This window comes from Corticium candelabrum, chromosome 6 (assembly GCF_963422355.1).
Source record: "Corticium candelabrum chromosome 6, ooCorCand1.1, whole genome shotgun sequence".
Classification (NCBI taxonomy): domain Eukaryota; kingdom Metazoa; phylum Porifera; class Homoscleromorpha; order Homosclerophorida; family Plakinidae; genus Corticium; species Corticium candelabrum.
In genome coordinates this window covers 816,600-841,901 of record NC_085090.1, presented here as the reverse complement: position 1 = coordinate 841,901, position 25,302 = coordinate 816,600, and the positions used below count along the sequence as shown (strand labels likewise).

At 41.9% G+C, this 25,302-nt stretch overlaps 1 protein-coding gene across 1 annotated transcript; it reads right to left on the bottom strand.

Moving 5' to 3' along the window:
* Positions 1-14,030: 14,030 nt before the first annotated feature.
* Positions 14,031-24,713, bottom strand: LOC134181025 (glutamate receptor 4-like). The gene is made up of 12 exons (XM_062648224.1): positions 24,529-24,713; positions 24,297-24,431; positions 18,170-18,412; positions 17,915-18,087; positions 17,772-17,849; positions 17,476-17,652; positions 17,295-17,399; positions 16,672-16,779; positions 16,459-16,608; positions 16,195-16,401; positions 14,467-15,525; positions 14,031-14,413 (listed from the first exon to the last, which is right to left on the bottom strand). The coding sequence occupies exons 1-12, from the start codon at positions 24,632-24,634 to the stop codon at positions 14,354-14,356; spliced, it is 2,601 nt and encodes an 866-aa protein (XP_062504208.1). The 5' UTR covers positions 24,635-24,713; the 3' UTR covers positions 14,031-14,353.
* Between the last annotated feature and the right edge of the window lie 589 nt (positions 24,714-25,302).

Below are 25,302 nucleotides of genomic sequence, written 5' to 3'. Positions count from 1 at the left end.
ATTTGCATTACCGAGCTGTGAGTACGTAAATCTTATTTCTTACTTGTTTGTCAGTAACCGTTTGTAACCAATTAGACGGAGTCTAGGTGCATACCGGGCATATCAAATCATCTGCGTGTCAGTGCTGTTGATCATAGCAACGGTAGGGTATACCATGGTATACGCGTTTCCTCTAGAAGAGATAGGGTATCAGCGCACACCAGCGTACAAATGATTTGTACCCGCTGTATCGACCAATCAGGGTTGTCAAAGACCACAGATACAATTAAGAATATTCGCATATCGCGGATCTGTCTTGTCGACTCCGCATGCGTAAGTTAGGCCGCTTGATTGGGAAGAATTCTCCGGTTCGTTGTCGTCGTGACTACGATTGCCTAGACAGTTATATTCCGTGTTTTCGTGGCAAATCATGTTTGCAAGAGATGGGTGTGACGTTCCCAGACATACCCCAGTATGTAAGTGTATGTAGAGAAAACGATACCTTTCTGTGGCCGTGTCATCAGAGTTGCTACTAGAAAAGAGCTTTGCAAACCGTTGCATTCTGCAGTTGCAGATAGGTTATACGTTCTTCTTCGAAAATAGTCTTGGGATTACGTGCGTAACAAGTCTAGTGGTCGACATACCATGAAAAGTCTCTATCTTGTCGTCGTCTTGACTGCAATCGACAAACCATCTCTGACTCTTATTGGCAAAGTCACTGACATGGCTGCAGCTATTGACGGAAACAGCAAAGCTTGTAAGTTCACGGTGGAATACAATAAGGAACGTACAGTTCTATATTCTGAACCGTGACTCTGTTGCAGACGTTCTCGTGGATACCAGCATGTCTGATGAAGCAGTACACTTTGCTATTGATGATGTGTTACGAGAGAGAGCTCGAGACTTTGGAAAATCGCTGAAACGAAGCGTTTTCGAGACAAACAACGTTGATACAACAGGTTAGAAAAAAAGCAAACTAATAGTCTGGAATTTTTCTTGTAACAACGCAAAACTAGCTCAGTGGAATTCAGGTTCACGTCTAGAAGCAAATGGAGTACTAGAACGACACCATACTAGTCGGCTTGCAACACCAATAGTATAGATCTGTTCCGAAATGATGGCAGCGTCCGCATTTGAGGGTATTACAAGGTTACAGTTAATCCCGAGCTGTCTGTTAACCAGTATCCCTTGCCAAAGCCTGATGACATCTTCGCTACCTTGGTAGGAGGAGGACAATTTTCCAAAGTTGATTTGGCCAATACCTATCAATAGGTCCTACTGAATGAAGAGTCTCTAGAGAGAGTTGGTAACTATCAACACGCACAGGGGTTGGTACCAGTTTACCAGATTACCTTTTGGTATTGCCGTGCGTTTGCATTACGCATACAAGGATATTATTTGTAAATGCCACCGAATCTCATGCACGAATGAAGAAGAGACGTCTGCCGTGTTTGCGGCCGATATCTTGGAGGACGGAATGAAACAACGACTCTTTGATTCTGTGACAGAACACTAGCTAAGCTAACCGCTCGAACAGTTAATCTTGTCAAAGCCTTGAAAGGTAATGCTCTTTATAACTAGCGACGCTGCTGTGCATGTCCTGTCACCGTTTAAGCTTGAAACGATGGAGGAACTGGACCTGAAACTAAAACTAAAACGCGTGCGTGCATCAGATTCGTTCTGTTGTGCACTTAGCCGCCCAAGAGGATTTCACATGATCGTATAGTGCACTTATAGCATAACCAATTACTGCAAACTCAATCAGAATTTACAACCAACATTCCGGTTCTAAGACGCTGATTGGCTTAGCAAGAATATTTCCGAAATCATTTTAGTGGCGTTCTGGTTCAGACTATTCTCTGGTCTGGAAGTTCGAGGCTAAGAGCTTGCAATTTGTCAAGGAAACAAATTGTGCTATAAGAGATACTTTAGGCTACAAAAGTTATTTAATTAATTAATTTTAAACACAAAATAATTTTTTAGGATGTTTATTAAAATGTCTACTGTAGAATATAAACTTCTGTAAAATACAAAAATTGTTTGAAACAAGTATATATAAAGGTGAAGGGAGAGGGAGGGGAGGGAAGGAAAAAAGGGAGGAAATGGGAGGAAAAGGGGAGGGGGAGGGGAGGCAAAGGGAAAGGGAAGGGAAAGTGGGATGAGAGGGGAGGAGAGGAGAGGAAAGGGGGAGGGGAGGAAAGGAGGGGAGGGGAGGCGAGGGGGAGGGGAGGCGAGGGGGAGGGAGGGAGGGAGGGAGGGAGGGAGGGAGGGAGGGAGGGAGGGAGGGAGGGAGGGAGGGAGGGAGGGAGGGAGGGAGGGAGGGAGGGAGGGAGGGAGGGAGGGAGGGAGGGAGGGAGGGAGGGAGGAGGGAGGGAGGGAGGGAGGGAGGGAGGGAGGGAGGGAGGGAGGGAGGGAGGGAGGGAGGGAGGGAGGGAGGGAGGGAGGGAGGGAGGGAGGGAGGGAGGGAGGGAGGGAGGGAGGGAGGGAGGGAGGGAGGGAGGGAGGGAGGGAGGGAGGGAGGGAGGGAGGGAGGGAGGGAGGGAGGGAGGGAGGGAGGGAGGGAGGGAGGGAGGGAGGGAGGGAGGGAGGGAGAGAGGGAGGGAGGGAGGGAGGGAGGGAGGGAGGGGAGGGAGGGAGGGGAGGGGAGGGAGGGGAGGGAGGGAGGGGAGGGAGGGGAGGGAGGGAGGGGAGGGAGGGAGGGGAGGGAGGGAGGGGAGGGAGGGAGGGGAGGGAGGCGAGGGAGGCGACTCAACTGCATTCACTGATGATTGTGAATATATAATGCTCTCAGGCAGCTTCTCAACATATGTTTGCGATTACCAGGTCGTTAGGACAAAACGTACCTGTCTTCAACTGCTAACGAGAAATCAATCGTTTTTCTAGCTTACATTGCTTATACGGGAACCTAACATTACACAATCGATATTTACGTCTCGTATGGGATATCTCTAGTTTGTGAACTTGACAACTACAGAATATTTATGGGATTTGCGGTCGTAAACTAAACAACAGTCTCTTTGTACGAACTTAGATAGATACAGTTTACAAGTGGCGACCATAATTGAAAGGGAAAATAGCGTCTCAATGTTTACAACAATCCTAGAGCTGTGGTAGCGATAGTGTATAAACAGTTGCTATCTTAAAATGCTACAGAGACCTTAATAACTAAAGCAGCTCCGTCAATTATATTACGCTAGCTTAGTAGCTAGGTATATATATACTTCTACTTTTACCTAAAAGACAAACAGCAAGTTTTTGTCGATATTAACTAATAAATCTTTGCAAACAATAGCAAATATTGCAAAACTCTTCAGTCTAGTTGTCCGTGCTAGGATTAACCCACACATGAACTACAGGGGATTCCTTGCTCGATGGCGTTAAATCTTCAGCTTTGGAAATCTAAAGAGAACGTGTGATGTTGAGTCAAACATATATATCTGTGTGTGTGTGTGTGTGTGTGTGTGTGTGTGTGTGTGTGTGTGTGTGTGTGTGTGTGTGTGTGTGTGTGTGTGTGTGTGTGTGTGTGTGTGTGTGTGTGTGTGTGTGTGTGTGTATCTAGTATAGCATGCACTGTTGACCGACTTACCTCAAACTTTTTCTTTCTTTCTTTTGTTGTCCACCAAATCCGTTCAATAATTGCAATCACAATAGACCCACCAATTGCGCACACAAGAATAATTATCACACCGACCATATTCGTAATGTGAATCTTTTTACCGTCGGCCAACGACGATGCGTCATCTGCGCTTGCGCACTCGCCTCCTTCGAACCACTTTCTGCTCAAACTCTCGATAAATCCCGTCTCTCTCATTTTTAAAATCGCCAGAGAGAAATTCGTTTTGTATGGCATTCCCAGCGGAAGACCAATGCCGAATCCGTGAGAGTTGAACGCGCGTCCGACCACTTGAGTTTTACACGGTCGGTGAGATGCAAAGTAGTCGAGAATTGGCTGTTCGGTGATAAACGCGTACTCACCGTCTTGTTCGTTTTGCACACGAAGTAATCCCTCTCGCACGGTATCGACAAGAGCGCCTTCCGTGTTTGTCATAAACGTGTACATCCGCCTGTGTATTTCTATAGGAGAATTACTAAAGAATTCGAGAGTCGCCGAATCTTTCAATACCCCGTATATGATTTCAGTTTGCGAACCGAGATCGTCAATCGAGTTGACGTTATGAGAAAAACTCTTGACGGTGAGAAAAGCGGCTAGATTAGCGGTGTATGTTGATATCACGATTAGCGCAAAGAAATACCATCCACCGATGATTAGCTTTCCAGCTACAGATGGAGCATTATCCGGGCTTTGCTGCATAAACGTAGTAAAGAAAAACCACAATGTATTGCCTCCGTTCTCTACTGGCGATGCTTCTTCCTTTTCTGTTTCATCATTAGACTTAAAGTATGGACTGATTTTTTGCAAGGCCAGAAACACGATTGACACTGTGGCGAGCGATGCAACGACGACTAGTTTGGTAGCGAGATCGAACGGATTGAAGAACGACCAGATGTCGAAACCGTCCTCTCCGCGTCTATACACGAGAACTGACAATCCCACATCGAGATAGGGCTTGGTAAAATGAATGTATCTAGAGCGGTTTCGAGTGATAGTTAACGCAGCCACTGCTAAATCCACTTCCTAAAAGAGAGATGGTAAAATATGTTAAAAATGTTCACGGACAAAATTTGAGTAAGACAAGCGGCAATGAAGAAACACACAACATACACATTCACACGCGCACTCCAACGCAGCGCATTATTACAGAAAGACATGTGCATGAGGGCATATCAAAGGTGGGGTACATGGAGCACGTGCCCGTAGGCACTCCAACCTTGCAGACTGCATGCACTGTTCACTGTTTGCCTAACTTTATTGATGTGTGTCAAGGACATACTTAGAGGATATACGTCGAAGGCAAAGGTTGAGAACGAATGTAATAATATACAGAAATTCCTATATAGTACCGTACTATACCATTTCTTGATCATATTTCAGGGGCAGTGGAAGCAAATGCAGAGCGATCAGGCTTAGTGTGCGTTACGCAGGCGTGGCTAACTGCAACTTGATGACCTCGACCTATACGCAGTAGACTGGGACGGAGAAGCAAATCGAGGCTAGGCAAACGCTAGTGGACGACTGACGAAAATATATTCTTGGAAAGAGTTTCGCCCATGGCTCGATGGGCTGATAAGGTTTTGCCACCAATGGAAAATTTGACAGAAAAGTTTACGAGATTTACGGAGTTTCATACGTCATCATCCGTTTTTAGGACTCAAGCTTGTTCCAGCAGTCACGTAGCTTACATTAATATATTGTGTATAATAACCTGCACTGACAAAGAATGGTAACTGAGCATGAATGATGCTTTGACGGTTATCATTAGCACTTACGCAGTTCATTAGTTCTCCAATCATTCCATTGCCCACGCCATTCTCGTTTATGAATCCAAATTTTAATTGCGCATTTTCTTTCATAGTGTAAGTGATTCCCATATCTGCAGCAAGCCAATCCATCATGTCGACTACAAAGCCACAGAACGGGCCATGATGATTTCCCTCCATTGTATTGTTGGGATCATAGAAAAGAAACGGAGGATCCTAAACACAGTTGATAACGCTAGTACTATTTATACTAAAAAATACATTCTATTAATTAATCAATGTGTCTTTTACCCTCACGGTAGTGACTGTAAAATGTTTTCCAGCTGGGATGCATTTTTGTTTGGGCGCTTTTCTTCGATACCGTCGTACTTGGTTGTTTAATGTTTCATTCGTGTGTGGGTTCAGATCATAAAGCCAATCGGACTTGCTGTTGTTATATATTCCGATCTGTGCAGTAGAGAGTATGTGTTAGCAGGTATAGTGGGCAAGAAGGAAAACTATAAGTTAAGCGTACGTACAATATCGACTGCAAATGGTTTGATTTCCAAAATGTTGTACAGTGTTGGATAGACTCTTTCCATAGTTTCAGCAAACAGTAAGCGACCGCGGATACCATTAAAATTCTTCTGAAACAAACATTGACATAGGCAAATAGTTTACAATACATTACAGTACTAACTAAATTTGTGTTTCAGTTTTGCTTCCTAACACCTATATGGGCTGTCTAAGAAATTAAAAATCGATTAATTTGAAGCGAATTAGTGATAAGTATAGGCGCCATTTTGCTTCCGAGCACACTATTTAGAATGTGTCTAAAAAGAAACGATTGTCTTTCCACTTGACTACAAATTCTGTAACACTCCTAAACTAATTTTTTAGCCTGTAATCGTAAAGCACTAAGATTTACAACCTACGAGTCGTACATCTTTCGCGAACAATTCCAAGGTGTGTGTGTGTGTCTATATATATATATATATATATATATATATATATATATATATATATATATATATATATATATATATATGTATACATAAAGTTAAGTCCTTGTTTAATTAATATGGATTAATATCTAAAACAATGTACCCTACCAAAAGTATACTTCTGTATTAATTCGCGAGCAAACTTGTCTATGGCACTGAAGAGTGTTTCTTTTGCGCACGATTTTTGTTCATTAGCTGCGCCATGCAATCGCAATAAGATCACTAAAAGACATAAATAAACTGTGAGACTACAAAGCACGCAAGCTTAATCACATCTGCTTACGTATGCTTCAATCAACTAGGTCTTGACTTATGCGTTGTAGTTGTTCGTGCATCGAGAGAAACACGTGGAATGTCACGTCTATACTAACATTATATACACAAACCTATTAGATAAAATTCTTACCATATTTCCGACAAACTGAGACATGGTTTGGTCTTGTTTAAGAACATGCTGACTGTTGTTGTAGATTGTTGTGATCAATGCGTCGTAAAAGTCCAAAACCTTTAACTGCAACAAAACATCATGCAGCACACATGCAGATAGTAGCACATGGTTGTTACCTGTTGCTTTAAAGTTACAGCGCAGTGTTCCTTTAAAGGACAGTCTTGTTGAGTAACGTAAATAGATGAAACTTTTTGAAATAAAGTGTCGATGAATGGATTGTCGGGAATAAACAGTTGGAGGCCGTAAGTAGCTGAATGAGCACTGAGTGTGGCAAAAGTGCCTTCCTGTAAAATCTGAAATAGACATTATAGCATAAAATAAGATATAGTTTTTTCATTTTGTGTATGTGCGTTTGTGTCCGTGTGTGTGTGTGTGTGTGTGTGTGTGTGTGTGTGTGTGTGTGTGTGTGTGTGTGTGTGTGTGTGTGTGTGTGTGTGTTCATGCGCAGAAATGATGTATGATACTAAAAGCATTGATATCCTAAAGGAAGACCACAATTTGACTTACTTTTCCAGTCAATGTTTCAGTCATTAACCATGGCACACTCAATTTAGAAACCGATTCTCTTGAATGGAGAACGAGCAACTGCACAAATAAATCATTCGCATAGCGTACAGACAATTAACAATATCTAACTATATGGTACCTTTCTAACATTTCTGAAACACACGTATGTAGAACAGTGAGCTATCACAAAGTTAACTCTCATTTGAGAAATTCTTGTTTGTAAATGTGTAAGGTTCATGTCATCATTGGTTGATATCACATCCCATATACGAAATGATCTTGTCGAACGCATCAAAAAATCAAAAAACGAACCTACAAAACAAAAATGGAGACCTTGTAATTGATATTTGTCGCCCCACACTTGCAAACTCTAATCATAATTAATTGACGCATTTATATTTTACCTTCATGTGTGTTGCCCACGTAAGCAGCTGACGTCCACTTCATTTTTTCAGCAACTGCGACAACGGCCGGTACCTCTGATGTGTCATCATACCCGAATTGTATATGAAATACAGACGGCTTAGATGTCTCGTGGTCTCGAATCGGAAAAGAAGTCACGTGTGTGTTCATCGACATGTTCAAACATCTTTCGGTTAGGTGGACAACAGGAAATGCGTAGCACAATTGGCATGCGTCATCTATAGTAGAGTATAAAGCAAGAAATACGTTAGTCATTGTGTATGAGGAAAGGTCCGAGTGAGTTCATACAGCGACAGTCAAAGCAGCAAACAATTACTGCATGCATGTGTTGCTCTAGTACGAGGACTGCACTCAGGGTGAACGTGTTGACCGAATTCGCAGACGTCCGTGTGACTGCAACATATATATATATATATATATATATATATATATATATATATATATATATATATATATTGAATTTTTTCAGTTTTCACTGGGGGCAACAATGAGTAACAAAACAAACTAACAAACAACAGGCAAGCAAACACACTAAAACTTCCCCGCTACCTACCCTAGTTACTTACACCTACCTAATTGCAACTTCTTGTCAACAGCTGCTGCGAACATTCGTCTCACTAACCTGTTTACTGAATAAAAAGCTCTTTTAAAAATAACTTTGTTGCGCTGCCCTAATTCTTTTTTCTGCCTCTTGGAATGTTTCATTAAACCGATCGTTAATGGAGTCACATTTCTTCATGCCGAGACCTTTCCTGACCCCCTTTCTCATATATATATATATATATATATATATATATATATATATATATATATATGTGTGTGTGTGTGTGTGTGTGTGTGTGTGTGTGTGTGTGTGTGTGTGTGTGTGTGTGTGTGTGTGTGTGTGTGTGTGTGTGTGTGTGTGTGTGTGTGTGTGTGTGTGTGTGTGTGTGTGTGTGTGTGTGTGTGTGTGTGTGTGTGTGTGTGTGTGTCATAGTCCAACACACACACACACACACACACACACACACACACACACACACACACACACACACACACACACACACACACACACACACACACACACACACACACACACACACACACACATCTCAAAAACAAGCAGAGAGCTAAGGCTGTAACAGGGAACGTAATTCCTTCAGCGAGATAACAAAAAAATTAGCATTATTTCCGGATGGTTACAATTTTGAGGGAAATAGCACTACAGTACTGCAATTGAGTTCTGCGCGAAAATATCTACATTCACCGATATTTGTATAGTCGGTCCACTGATGTTAGATTTCGTTTAGTATTCCAAAATTGTTTTATTGACATCTTCTTGTAGCATTGCGAAGTGTCCTTAATGAGACATGCATGTACTTAATTTCATTGCCAATAAAACTAGAGTTGAAAAATAGGTAATATCCTTTTTGTAAAAATTTATATTTCTTAGCCGGTGAATAAAAATTAATATCACACATGCAGGTTTAAACTCGTCCAGAAAATCGAGATATATATACTTTGAAAGTTGCGTCCATGCACAGCTTACACAACCAATACAGACAATTGTGGTACAGATCTTCCAATGCCATTTCCTACCCAGCGTTATTAGCTGAATGTAAGTCCTCCCTCCCCCCTCCCTCCCCCCCATTTTCAACTACCTGGCTTAGGTTTCGATAAACCGCGATTGATTAGTCGCAGACTATTCTGCAAAGTTAGCCGCCATTTTGCTTCCAAGCTCGCTACTTGTGAACTCCTACAATTGGAAAGCGACCGTTGGTGCATACGTATAAGTAATCATTAATTTCGTAACCCCGCTACATTAGTCTGTATGACAAAGTAGAAAGACTTATTACATTGTGTTTGCATGCACCCTCGCTTTCACATCTAGAAAACTTTTAAATTACTGTTGTCGCGAAGCTCTACGAATTTAGCTAAGTAGAGTCCCGTATCTAGTTTCGGATAACAACTAGATTCGGACGCGAGATCTTGGTCCAACGCAATTGCCTATGGATGGAATGTAGGACAACGTAGAGACGTTAGGTAACTATTCTTGATTCGTGACGACACTCGACTAAACGTCTACCACGCCCTACCTCTAGACCCGGACAAATACCTCTAGTTTCGGATGGCCTCTCGTGTAGAGCTACCAAAGCACAGACACAAACCGAACCTATTTGTTGCAGTAGCCTAACATCTCATCTTCCAAACAATCGTATGGCCAGCGTCGTCGTGTTTCGTGCGTAGCCGTGCTATATAGTTGTCAGAGTTGAGTGAAGTCACGCCCTATAGTTTCGGATGCCCGAAACACGCTACATCGTCATTTTACGAGCAAATTTAGACACTCTGGAAAGATTTTGAGCATAGAATCTCGACGTCTAGTGCTAAAATCAACTTTCAAGACATGTTTAGACATGTTTCTACGTATTTCTAGCCAATTTCTCATCACTCTCTGCAGCTTAGAGATCGTACGGTGCCGTTTGAACATCCAGGGAACAAAATTTCCCTTTGTAGCAGTATCTTACTGGCTTGCTACGCAATCTAGAGTAAAAAAGGTTCGACTTGCACAATCAAAAGTAAGGTATGTTCTCCTCTGCTATTGGATATCTAGTTTCCTTTTCTCGTGAGATGATAGGACTAATTTGTTCCACTTTTCATACTGCATTTCCTTTAGACAAGCGTTCCTGACTTCTCTTTTGCTTCAGTAACAAACAGGGGTAACATGCGGCTGGTCTAGATGCGAATACAACGTGTACCAGGCCCTCTTCTCCGGGTGCGCAAGAGGGCCTGGGTACGAGGGCAAGACATACCTAGCCTCGTACCCAGGCCCTCTTGCGCGCCCGGAGAAGAGGGCCTGGTACACGTTGTATTCGCATGCGCGCATAAATTAGAAGGAAATCGTGGTAATGTTGCACGCATGCGGAACCGACATTGTTTAGAATCTCGAGCCGATAATGTCGCGCTCAATCGACAGTGAAACAGCTTCCGTGTTCAGTAGTGACGAAGCCCTAGATCTAGACCACAGGTCAAGTGAAACTCCGCGTTCACACAATCTTTGACTTGTTCTGTCATCAGCGATACTAGAGAAGACACGACAATGACGACATATCCACAATCTTCTTCACCACGTTTCCCTAGCTTACAGTCAACCCTAGACGGTATAAGTTGATAGCACAGCGATTTACCGTATCCTGTAGGAAGCCAGACGAACACGTCGTTTCCGTTGCAGATGTGCTCTACGACAACACGCTACTGCTCCTTCAGCTCTACATTAAGCTTGCCTAGAGCGTAGTGCAACGCCCTATCAAAACCAGAAGCTCTGCCTTCACCATTTGCCAAATTGGGTCTCATTGCGCGCGACATTATCGGCTCGAGATTCTAAACAATGTCGGTTCCGCATGCGTGCATATATTACCACGATTTCCTTCTAATTTATGCGCGCATGCGGATACAACGTGTACCAGGCCCTCTTCTCCGGGCGCGCAAGAGGGCCTGGGTACGAGGCTAAGACATACCTAGCCTCGTACCCGGGCTCTCTTGCGCGCCCTGGCCTAAGATTTCCAGACCAATGTAGCGCCAATTACAAAATCAGCCGTATGTTACCCCTGTTTGTTCCTAAAGCAAAAGAGAGGTCAGGAACGCGTGTTTATAGGAAATGCAGTATGAAAAGTGGAACAAATTAGTCCTACCATCTCACGAGAAAAGGAAACTAGAAGATATCCACTATCAGAGGGGAATACCCTACTTTTGATTGTGCAAGTCGAATCTTTTTTACTCTAGATTGCGTAGCAAGCCAGTAAAATACTGCTACAAAGGGAAATTTTGTTCCCTGGATGTTCAAACGGCACCCGTACGATCTCTACGCTGCAGAGAGAGATGAGAAATTGGCTAGAAATACGTAGAAACATGTCTAAACATGTCTTGAAAGTTGATTTTAGCACTAGACGTCGAGATTCTATGCTCAAAATCTTTCCAGAGTGTTTAAATTTGCTCGTCAAATGACGATCTACCGTGTTTCGGGCATCCGAAACTATAGGGCGTGACTTCACTCAACTCTGACGACTAGCACGGCTACGCACGAAACACGACGACGCTGGCCATACGATCGTTTGGAAGATGAGATGTTAGGCTACTGCAACAAATAGATTCGGTTTGTGTCTGTGCTTTGGTAGCTCTACACGAGAGGCCATCCGAAACTAGAGGTATTTGTCCGGGTCTAGAGGTAGGGCGTGGTAGACGTTTAGTCTAGTGTCGTTCTCGCTAGAACGAGCCAAATCCATTGATTGTCGCGAATCAAGAATAGTTACCTAACGTCTCTACGTTGTCCTATATTTCATCCATAGGCAATTGCGTTGGACCAAGATCTCGCGTCCGAATCTAGCTGTTAGCCGAAACTAGATACGGGACTCTACCCTTTTAGTTTCGACACGCACTACTTGATCGACTGTATTATATACCGTTACCAATTCATTGTTACATCTATAAAATAGTTAATTAAAGTAGACATGTATCTATCATACGGGACATGAATTTCCTAGCACGTTGGGTTCTCCTAGAATTGTAGTGAGCCACGATCAAGAAAACGATTCCTTTGTTAGTAGTCGAAGCAGACGGGTATCTTTCGTTTTTGTTTCAACAAATGCAAGACCCAGTAATTGCAAACACGAATGAGGTAGCAAAAATTCTTGAAGGTTTTTGATTGGTCGTCTGACCACTGTTTGTGGTTGTCATCTACAGTACAACCAAACTCAAATTTAGCTCCAAAGATAATGAGTTCCGTATCTTATAGCTTCCATTCCTAATTGTAATTAATTGGTAGTTTCTTTATCAAACGTAGCTGACACAGCAAATACATTTAGAAATTACTATATATATATATATATATATATACCTTCTTTCTGCACATTAACTATTTCGAAGCGATTCAGTTTCGTTAAGTTTCGTCGAGAACGAGCTGTTTCTCGCGCCGCTTCGTCGATAACAATCCGTACAGCTTGATCAGAAACACTATCGTCTACTAGAACGTCTACAGACAACACAGACATAAAACGAAAAACATGTACACGTTCTACCAGATCAACGCAATAGAATGTCGTTAGCAACGTACAAGTTGTGAAATCTTTGTCCAGCGCTTTTCTTTCAGTGAATGAAACATGAACTAGATGAGTCGGTTTGACTATTGCAGACAAAATGACAACAAAATAGAAAACCCTCATATTGTCGTTATTTATAACCGTCCACGAGCAACAGTTTTGTATGTGAAGAGTTGGACTCTCTAGCTGCAACTGCACAATGCAACGGTTCTCAAAAGACTTCATTAATACGCAAGCGCAACTGAAATGACACGCCTGCAGAAATGATATTTTACTACCAACTATTTGAAAGGTTACTACTGTGAGGCAGCGTGAGTGCTGTTGTAATTAAGTATAAAAAAAAACAGAAGAAGCCGTTTAGTTAATTTCATTTTCAGATTGTTGGTCAAGCAAAGATAAAGTGAGGATATCTTTGAAGCTACTCGAAATTAGATTTGTTTAACTCAAATTATGGTTAGGAGATTGAAAAGTGCCGCAGGTAGACTCAAAATCATAACGGAACGGATGCGGAAAGTCAAGCTATTAAAAGTAACTAAAACCCGACTTGTCGCGTCTTTCCTCTAGTTACATTGCTACCAGAAACTTGTTGCGATACTGACCGTGCGCTCCTAATTAAGGAAAATGGTTGGTCAAACAACAATTGCCGCTAGAACGACAAACACGGAAAGACACGGTTTTAGTGAGTTTGATCTTTAAGCGTAACTGACTGTTTTACTTGCAAAAATAAAGCGAGAGTTAGAATATATCTTTTTATACGATGACAGAGTATGTTAAATGCAAGAAAAAATGACGTGGACTCACCAGAATGTCAAATACTTAGCACATAAAACGTGCGCAACTGAGTAAACTAAAATGCTTTACAAAATATATCAAACATAGAACTTATCCATTTTCTTTCTTAAATGCTTTCGCTTTGTTGCATCTGGTTGGAAGCTTTCGCTATCTAGACAATCAACTGTGAACGAAAGTTGTCCTATCACAAAATATATATAGATCGCGGATATGAACAAATCGAACCTAGTTAGTTAAGACAAGGGCGTCGTTGGAGAAATTGAAAAGCCAAATGCTGGGGTTACGTTGTATGAGACTCTGTATATTGTCTATAAAAGTCACACTTACTAGAGGCATTGACTACCAGGCGCATGCGTAAGACGCCACGTTTGAGACACTAAGCGATGTCGGTCATGCATGCCCACAAGGTTCATAGCTGCATGTGGAAGCAAAGGTGTTAAACACAGCTTCAATTACTAGGCAATGTTAACATCACATAGAAAATCCAAATATTAGTTACACTTGGCCTACTTTATTAGGGTGTATCTACAACTGCTAAATAGCATAGTGCAATACTCAACTAGAAAAACCGTTTCAAATCTAAGAGGCTAAACAACGATGAGAAAGAAATAAAAAGAAATCTACTTACGCTGATACGTATATATTTATATCTGTTTTTGACATAAACGAGAAACAGCTAGAAAGTCTATTAATAGTGTTTGCTGCCAACTTCCCTCAAACGATAATAGCGAATTGAACAAAAGTGTATGTGACAGCAGTTGTTTCCTTCTTCACACGTAGACGACAGAAGTCTCCTTGACTGATGGCGTTAGATCATCAACTTCAGAAATCTAAAATTGAAAACGTCGAATGTCGATTAAAATGGCGTTATTGACTGACTTACGTCAGATGATACAAGTTTTTTTCTCCTTTCTTTTGTTATCCACCAGATACGCTCAATGATTGCAATCACAATAGACGCACCAATCGAGCACACAAGAATTATCATCACACCGACCATATCCGTAATGCGAACTTTTTCAACATCAGACAACGACGAATCGTCATTTGAACTTGCACATTCACCTTTTTCGAACCATTTATTGCTCAAATTTTCAATAAAGCCCGACTCTCTCATTTTCAAAATAGCTAAAGAAAAATTAGTTTCGTATGGCATTTCTCGAGGAAGAGCCAAACCAAATCCATGAGAGTCGAATCCTCTTCCGACCACTTGAGTTTTACACGGTTTGTGAGATGCAAAATAGTCTATAACTGGTCGTTCCGATATAAACGCGTACTCACCGTTTCGTTTATTTTGCACTCGAAGAAGTCCCTCTCGAACGGTGTCTACCATAGAGCCTTCAGTGTTTGTCATAAACGTGTACATCCGCCTGTGCACGTCTATGGGCGAATTTTTAAAGAATTCGAGAGTTGAGGAGTCTTTCAATGTCCCGTATATAATTTCTGTTTGCGCGGCGAGATCGTCGATCGAATTAACGCTTTGAGCAAAACTCTTTACCGTCAAGAAAGCTGCAAGATTGGCGGTGTATGTTGCTATTATGATCAGCGCAAAGAAATACCAACCACCAACGATGATTTTTCCGGACAGAGATGGAGCATCATCCGGGCCTTGCTGAACAAAAGTAGTGTAGAAAAACCAAAATGTATTTCTTCGATCGTCTCCTGGAGATGCTTCCTCTCCAGCCGTTGTTTCACTAGACTTGAAGTATGGACTGAGTTTTTGCAAAACAAGAAACACGATCGACACTGTCGCAAGAGAGGCGATAATGACTACTTTAGTAGCAAAATCAAATGGATTGAGAAACGACCAGATGTCGGATCCTTCTTGCTCGGGTCTAGAAACGAGAATTGCCGACACGACATCGATATAAGGTTTGGTAAAAGAAATGTGTTGAGATCGACTGCTGGTGATAGTTAGGGAAGCAGCTGCTAAATCCACTTCCTAGAGATTAATTTAAAAACAATAAAGAATTAACAAGTTGGTAAGTCAATAGAAAATGCAATGTAATTAAACAACTGAATATATGAAACAGAAGTCACAATTATACGTGCACACGCACGCCAAACCGTTCAACGTATCCACTCGCATTAGCAAATCACTACTCAGCAAGCTGACTGCCTGAGCTAATAATAAATTTGTTTATCTGTATGTCTATTTGTGTACCCATTTGTTTGTTTGTTTTTAAAAATGTAAATATCCATAAGATAACATAACGCTGACGACAAAAATTAGAAACTGAAACAAAGCAGAGCTGTCATGCAGAACAGTAGGAGTCAAAGACCCACTATTTTCAAAAACACTGTACGTCAGTCAGCGATACATTAACACATACTTCCGTTTTTGCAAGGTAATTTAAACTAAATAGTTAATTTATATTGGTAGAAGTGTGTATAGAGTAGCAAAGCCCATTTGTTTAATGTATTAGTCTATTAGATTATCTGTGTTGTAAAACTTAGTAAGTTGGTCTGAGTAAACGGCTCTGTATAACAACTTTGTATGGTTAGCGCACGTTATCTAATCCAGTCTTTGCGCACGCAAACCGCCCATCACTTGCAAAACAGTCGACACGCCTACGTTATGTCATTACACATTGTTATCATTAACACTTACGCAGTTCATTAGTTCTCCAACCATTCCATTGCCGACACCATTCTCATCCACAGATCCGAATTTTAGATACGGATTTTCTTTCAGCGTGTACGAAATTCCTATTTCTGCTGCAAGCCACTCCATCATGTCGACTATGAAACCACAGAAAGGACCATGATGATATCCCTCCATTGTATTATTGGGATCATAAAAAAGAAACGGAGGATCCTAGAGAAGAAAATTGTCAAGCATCTAAAGTAACAATAACTATAGTTGCTTGCTTACTCTAACGGTAGTTGTAATAAAATGGTTTCCAGCTGGTGCACATTTTTTCGCTTCTCTTCGGTACCGTCTTGGGTGATTTTTGTAAGTTTCGTTTATTAGAGGTTTTAGATCGTGCAACCAATCTGAGTCGCTGTTGTTGTATACTCCAACCTGTGCAATAGAAACGAATGTCAATAGTTAGCTAGGTAAAGAAAGTAGAATTGAAATGGGCACGATATCAACTGAAAATTGACAAAGTTTTAGAACGTTGTAGACTGTCGGATATACTCTTTCTACAGTCTCAGCAAACTGTATGGCACCACGAATACTCCGGAAATCATCCTAGAACAAACGTCTTAACTTAATATGAGTAAGTAGATAATGGGCATAGGCGAGCCATATAAACACGTACGTGTGTGTGTGTGTGTGTGTGTGTGTGTGTGTGTGTGTGTGCGCGCGCGCGCGCGTGTGTGCGTGTGGGGTGTCAAAACGAAACTTTATAAAGTAAGAATTCCATATTCATTCCGTAGTTTTTAAAGAATATTGAAAAGAATTAATGTAAACATGAGTATAAGATAAGTTGCCATTGACCGAATTACAGCTAAGATATTTAGATATTATACACAGTAAACATTACAGTCACATCACCAAAAATCGTCCTGTGTAATGGTTAATAGAACGTGTCAGCCAAAGTGATATTAACTTCTTGCTAGCAAGGTTGGTGCCTAACTCTAACAAGTCTATGCAAAATATTACATTAATTTATGTCGTAACGTTATTTTGTGTCAATTATCTATACAGTAATAGGTGGAGAGTCACTACGCGAAACACACCCAACTATTTGCTAAACTTTTTACCGTATTGTTGACGAACTGAAACACAATTTCGTCGTCTGTAGACATATGTTGTCCGCCTTTGTAGATCGTCGATACCAAAGCGTCGTAAAAGTCTAAAACATTCAACTAAAGCAAACACGCATGATTAAAGTTAATTAAAACGTTTATAACAAATTAGCGACATGCACAAAACGAATTTTACCTGTTTCCTTAGAGTTACAGCGCAATGCTTCTTGAGACGACAATCTTGTTGCTTATCGTAAATAGACGGAACTTTTTCCAAAAGAGTGTCGATGACAGGAAGACCAGGAAGAGGCAGTTGCAGTCCGTAAACTGCTGTATGAACATTTAGTGAAGTAAAAGCGCCTTCCTCTCGAATCTGCAACAAAAGAGTAGTATTGGAGGAAATGGAACTTTTACTACATTAGAGATTGTTTAAGTTAGGATTCGATCTTGCATATGCGCGTCTCGGGTTAACAAGAACACCACTGAACTTACTTTCTCAGTTATTGCCTCGGTTATCAACCATGGCACACTCGATTTACCAATTGATTCTTCTGAATGAAGAACGAGCAACTGCACAAACGTGAAGTACAACCTACACGTGTATACAAAACGATAGCCGAACATGCATGTTTTACCTTCTTCACGGTTTTGTAACACGCGTACGTGTGACAGTGACCTATCACAAAGTCAACCTCCCTTCGAGAAATCTTTGTGTGCAAATGTGCAAGGTCTACGTCGTCATTCACTGATACCACGTCCAATATGCGAAATGTCCTTGCCCAACGCAGCAACGAATCGTAAAACGAACCTACAAGTAAGAACCCAATTTGTAGATATTTAGTCTCCATACACTTGCAGTCTGTAATCAACTAATATATTTGTATGTTTACCTGCATGTTTGTCACCCACGTACACAGCTGACGTCCACTTCATTTTGTCAGCAACGGCCAGAACGGCCGGAATCTCTGATGTGTCATCATATCCGAATTGTATGTGAAACACGGACGGCTTCGATGTCTTGTTGTTTGAAACAGGAAAAGAAGCGACGGGTGGGTTGAGAGACATACGGGAGGGCAAACATCTTTCGGTTAGATGAACAACGGGAAATATGTAGCACGATTGGCAGGCTTTATCTAAAGAAAAAGTACCTTAGTACTTTTTACTGGTACAATTTTTACGTTATTTCGTTGCACGTGCACGTGTGTTTGTCAAGTGGTACTTGTGGCAGCACCTACTTCCTCTTACAAACACCGTTTAATACTGTTATATCCGGATTAATAACCTGTCCGGTTAATGAACTGGACGCCGGTTAATCAATCGGACGTCCAGATTTTAAATGGGACATCCCGATTCCTAACCAGTTAACCATTTGTACGGTTAAGTAACTAGTTGTTCGGTCTCTGCAATCCGGATGAAGAACTGATTACGAAATTTCTCTCTTAACCACTTTAGGAAATAGTATACACCTTGACGGTAACATTAAGTCAGATATAACGACCAACAAAATGTCACCGAACAACCATGCATACATTATCCATGTCGACAAATATCCGCACATCGTTCGAGGGCATATAGATTGGGCGTGCATCCGTCGGTGGAGTCGATTCGAGCACTGTCACACAGACTAGCTAACCGTGGCTTTCAAATCATTCCACAACTTAAATTTAATTAAGTAAGATGTGTCCAGAAAGAATTGAAGATGGTGTTGATTAGCCAAACAAAGACTAGGCACAGAACTAGCCTCGTACCAGACCCTCTCGCGCGTCGTGCCCGGTTCCCGTATAACACGAAAACGCTGGAGAGAGTCTGGGATCATACCGCCTACCGTTTATGCTGTTAGACGATCATCTTAGCTCGTATGTCACAAAGCCTCGGGCTACTAACACGATTAGTGTAAGTGCTATTCTCATGTGTCACACAGAAAGTCTCTTGGACGTGGACGCGTTTCTCCTGCGATCGCCAATATATCTCTTACGTTGAACAACCTGCAGGATGTTTTCAGAAGACGTACAAGACACGGTAAGCTGGGAGGTGGGAACCCTTTGGGTAGGCTGTTACGGAATGGTAGAATCTTTTTATTAGTACCAGAGTGGTAGGTCTCAGACATAGCATAGGGTACTTGATCCGCACAGCTGTGCGCAGACTCTTCACAAAGCACGGAATGGCTTCTGAAAGCGCGAATTTTGAACTCGGACTGAAATCTGTTCTTTCCGACGTATTTGGACACCATAGTTTTCGTGAAGGTCAGCTTGAGGCCTCCAAGGCGATTCTTTCGAACAAGGATGTGTTTGTTCGACTGAAGACTTCGGGCGGCAAGTCTTTGTGCTACCTACTGCCTGCCCTTCTCTTGAACGGAGTGTGTGTGATCATTAGCCCGCTGATATCATTGATGCATGATCAGGTAGGTGTAGTTGCTTGAAGCAGCCAGTTTGCTTTAGTTATTAGCCTCCTGATGATTCAAGGTCGCCAAACTGGTAAAAAAAGGGAGTGTTTGTCACACGAATTGAGTCCTTGTCAGACGAGAAACTGTTGAAAGACATTTCTTCCAGCAAGTACAAACTAAGTGAGTAGTATTGGACAATTTTTTGGTCAGGCAATGGTGGGTAACAGTGGTTTGTCTAGTTTATACGTCTCCAGAAGCGATCACATCAAGTTTTTGGCGAAACGCATTGTCTAGGCAATTGAAGACAGCAATCTCCTTCATTGCTATTGATGAAGTACATCTGATCGAAGAGTGGGGGTCTACATTTAGACCTTCTTACAAGGAACTAAGTTTTATTCGTTCTTGCCTGCCTACTGTCCCTATTATGGCTCTCTCAGCAACAGCTCCACTTTTCCTTATTACTTCTGTAACCCAACATCTGAATATGCCTGACTATGTTCTAGTATCTGGATCTCTAAATCGTCCAAACTTATATTTTTCTTTGGATTCATCCACCTCTATTTCGTCAGTCTTCCACTTGTTAGCTTCTATGTTGTCCTCTGTAAAGTATTCTAAAGATATTCCAAAAACTCTTATATTTTGCAGATCAAAGGATGTTTTGTATAAAGTGTATATTCATCTTGTGTACAGCTGCAGTAGTATAACCAGGGGTACAGTAGGACAATACCATGCCACAATGACACTTGAGGGGCGATCTCAACACTATGGAGAATTCAAGTGTGGCAAGCAGCGAGTCATGGTAGCTACTAGTGCGTTTGGCCTTGGTGTGGACATTGATGACATCAGTGAAGTTATTCTATTCGGTTTGCCAGACAGTGGATCTGAGCTTGTGCAACTTGCTGGACATGGAGGGAGAGATCCACTAAGGTTGTGCCTTGTTCGGTTTGTGGCACACTCTCAGGACCGTAGGCTGTCAGTGTGCAACAACAAAATTGTGACTCTTGCCTTCAATAAGGTCTGTTTGAGAAGAGTTCTTGTTTACAAGATTTTGCAGTCAGATGAGCCATTATCTGATAGTGATTTGTGCTGTTCCTTCTGCAATGCATCTGATGAGCGACCTCATATTTTTCAGCCAGAGGTGGATTGCACCTTACCACTTCCTCCTATTCCATGCAGATCTGCACCGTTGAGATCACATCGTGTTGTTGCTGGTCAGAGAGGTGCTTTGAGGAAAGCACTACTTGAACTTAGAAGGACGGCAGGTGGCACAAGATACAGAATGAGAGGACTAGATGGGGTCTTATCCATGTTAGTGATTGATAAACTAGTAAAAAATGTAATAAGATTCGATCAGAAAATGATGTTTGGTCACTAGGAGTTGTAAGGGACTTCAGTTTAGCAGTTTTTAAGTTAATTGAGTTTCACATTCCTTGCACTATAGCCAATATTAGTAGTGATGGTACAAGGAGCACTTCAGCTTGTAGACATGTTTTAGGAGAGATTACAAATCACTAGTAACTCACTTTAGGCTATGTTTCTCAATACAAGTAGTTACGATATTATGTACATGTGTCTATTTCTGTCATAGCTGTATGTCATCAAGAAAATCAATTTCTTCATGGTCTTCAGTGGACTGATTGTCCTCAATTCTCAGGTCTGTCTTACTTAGGAACTTTGCAATCCATTGCTTGGATAAGGCAACTTCATATCCTTTTTTCTCTGGTGTTGTGAAATGTCTGTTAGATGGCAACTTTCTTTTGGGAATCCGACAAGTGACTCGACTGGCCAATAGATTGGATGTCATCATTTGGATGTCTTTTTCAGCACTTGTACTTGTATGCCTTGTACCTACATGAGGAGCATGAACTTCCTGATCGCATAACAGTGCAGCATCATGTAATAGCTGAGATGCTAAGCTTATTACTCTTAGATGATGGAGGGTGATACTGCCACCAGAAGATCGTAAAGCTGTTTTGATGACAAGATTGTGGTGTTCTACTGCCATGTCTATTGCTTTCCCATGACCAGGTATGCCCAGAGAATTAACAGCTCTGTTGTGAGTTACTATGTAAGCAAGCCTCTTGGAAAAGTCAGCCTTCAGATTGGCTAAGAGATTTGCTGCTTCATTGCTGTAGTTGCTTCTCTTTGTTGCGAGGAAGTACAGTAACCACATTCGCCAATGTTGGATAACTCTTGGGCCATCTTCGTACTTGATGGCTTCCCTCAAATCTTCATAAAGGAGGGCCATGCGCAGAAAAGAACGATGGAAATTATACAGGTTGTCTGCATCATGGTCATCTTCATCTGTTCCTATAACTAGCACGTCATTGGCGAATCTCTCTGCTGTTTCGTTTAGCCATGAGTTCGTTATAATGGTTGCATCTTGTACAATTAAATCTGAGGTAGCAGATATATTGAGAAAGGTGATGAGGGATGCAGTCAGATGTGCTTCTAATGCATGTTTGAGGAACTCATCGGATTGTTGAAATTTTTTTGCAGCAGCGGTGACTCCACTTCGGTTGATCAGTTTGCTGAGATGAGCCAATGAGCCAGGAAAATCATGTGACTCCCAAAATATGAGGAAGATGACTTTTAGGCACTCCCATGCGAAGTGGAAATCACCAGGATTCTCTTTCGCCCATAGGAGGCGTGCTGAAGGAATATCTGCTACCCTTCTACGCCGAGCTGCACGAATTGCCCTGCAAGTCGCTTGGTCACCGACAACACATTGTTGAACAGTGTCATCTATCTCCAGCATTTTTTGAAATTCTTCAAGAATAGTAACATTATTGTCAGTGTAACTTTCATCTATGTCTATCACTGCAATAGGGTGGATAATAGATTTTGTTGTTGGGTGGTCATGGTTGTCATATTGATGTCTTGCTTTAAGGTGATTGCAGCATTTGAACCTGTGTATGAGTACCTTCTGAACTCTTGTCTGAGCAGATTCGTGAAATGTTTTGTCGTCATCATCATTCGGTAGAATGTCTTCCACAGCTAAATCTCCTCGAGTGCATTGTGGTAATTCTGTTATGTTGTAATCAGGTGGGGGAAGTCTGGCTACTTTGACAGCCAAACGGCTCGTGAAGTTCCATGCCTCTGTATGTCTGGCATGTCTCTCATGGGTGACACGTTTCTCGATATTTATGTTGTCATAGGCAACGATCCAGTCTCCATGTTGAAGCTCTCTGTTCTGCTCTATTGCCTTTGCAGCGTTTTCCACATACCTAAAAGTTTGACTATATGACAAGCAGACACCCATATGGTTAAGAGTAGTAATGACTTGTTTACTAGTTGCCCTGGCAACCAACATCAAACTAACTAGAAGCTGAAAACCTTTGACCTTGTCACTTGCCTTCTTCGCTAGTAAGCAGACTGCTGCCAAGCTGTAGATATCTTTTGGTCCTGTAGTGGTGTCAGTTTGGCCTATTGAGGAAAGCAGTGATGTAATTTTGGGAGCGTGTGTAAGTAATTGGCTGTGTAGATTATGTAAACTAAAGTCTGCAGTCAGTGAAGATGCATCTGCTGCATCAACTGGACCTGTTGACATGATTCCTCCAGCTCTCTGTAGCGCATTCAGCTCTGCGTTAATTTCTGTATCTACTTGATGCCACTGGATAGATTGACTCTCAATAATTGATTGTTGCAGTTCAGCCTCCAAGTCTTGTCCGCGCTTCTTTTCACGTTTGAGCTCAGCTTCTAATTGTGTAATTCGTAGTAGATGGTCAGAGGTCGGTGATGTAATATCCTTTGATGACTCTTGTATGCAAGAACGTTTGGCTGGACTTTCCTCATGATCACTCTTTCTCCGGATACCGCAGTAAACGTATGAGCGGCAGCCGTGAACTCTGGCGCTTTTCCTCTCTACAGTTGATCCAAAGGCAAGGCGCACTAGCTTGCCAACATCCACAGAAGACAGCGTTGCCTTTCCGGCGGCCAACAAGCTGCAGTTGACGCTGTTCATTACCACTTTCGTTGGAACTCTATCTGATGAGCTTCCCGACTCATATTGTTCTTGTAGCCTAGCACAGTCATAGAGCAGCGCTTAGTGCATGCATAGACTCCAGGCTACTGGTGATCAAATCACATTGGACCTTACAGCTTCAGGTAACGTGAATCGAACTCAGGAGATCGCTCTGTGAATGAATCGGTTTCCATGTCGCATAGACGAACGAAAAACAAACAATGAATGTATGCAATTCTGGGATATCACAGATAGCGTAATGCCTAATTTGCTTTGATAGAAAGGTGTATTGTTACAGCATAATGAACTAATAGTATGAAAGTATTGACGTTGGTGACGTGGGGTGACACTAGGTGAAGAAAGTAGGCGGTATGATCCCAGACCCTCTCCAGCGTTTTCGTGTTATACGGGAACCGAACACGACGCGCGAGAAGGTCTGGTACGAGGCTATACATACTAGTGAAGCACTAGTGAAGCTTTAGCTGATGAAGCTCCACCAACGTCAATTGATATGGAAACAAATACCTCGATCTCTCTATGGCTACTCGCTTCATCATGCAGATGAGCGAATAGAGGTCAAAGAAACGTGACCTTTGCTTGACGCTAAATCCTTTCGGATCAACGTCAACAAATTACGTTGTCGTCAAATCAAATAATTTTCATCACTCACCGTCTTTCTCCACGTTGACTACCTCGAAGTGATGGATTTTCGTCAAGTTCCAACTATCACGAACTGTTTGTCGTGCCACTTCGTCGATCACAAATTGTATTGATTGATCAGAAATAATATCGTCCACTAGAACATCTATAGACAACAAGTATACATACACACACGCGCACGCACGCACGCACAACAGGAAGAGTTAAAACATTAGACAAAATATATGTTGCTACCGACGTACATGTTGTAGACAGTTTGTCGAACACTTTCTTGTTAGGAGCTGAGACGCAAAGTAGAAGATTGGGATTCACAATTGCAGCAACGACAACAATATATAAAGTCCTCATATTATCTCTATCAGCCGTCAGCTTCAAACTATAGACCTTTGCAGTTGACCTGCTATCAACAACTGCTGGCTGCTGCAGTTCTCACCAAAATTTATACGAAAATTGACATGACACACCTACAGGAAATAGAAAGATTAGTACGGATACTATGAGACACTAATCTCAGCAACAATAATTGTAGACCTGACAACAGCCTGTTATTTTTATTAATAAATTATTTTTCTAGCAGTTGCTACGCAGTATAGAGCTTCGCAATAAACAGTTTTACGGATGCTATGTAGATAATGCCGTGGCCGAGAAGGGTCATGCAAGGTCGGTTTTTTGCGAAGTCGGTTTTTTGCAAGGTCGGTTTTTTGCAAGGTTGGGTTTTTGCAAGGTCGGTTTTTTGCAAGGTCGGGTTTTGCAGTGACAAGCTACTGCCGTGATACTGTGGCTGTTTGTATTTACGTTGCTAGTCTGAAAAGAACTGCTCTAGCTGTTGTAGGGTGCCAATACGGTCTCGCCCACGCATTTCTCACGCCTACTCCCCGCAATGTTTTCTTTCTGACGACACTCACGCAGTGATTGTTCAAAGGGAACGGTCTGAGACGTGAAAATGGCTCGCTAGATTTGATACTTTTATGGAGATGTAGTTTCTTGCTGAGTTTCGTGGCTGTTTACGAGCAATT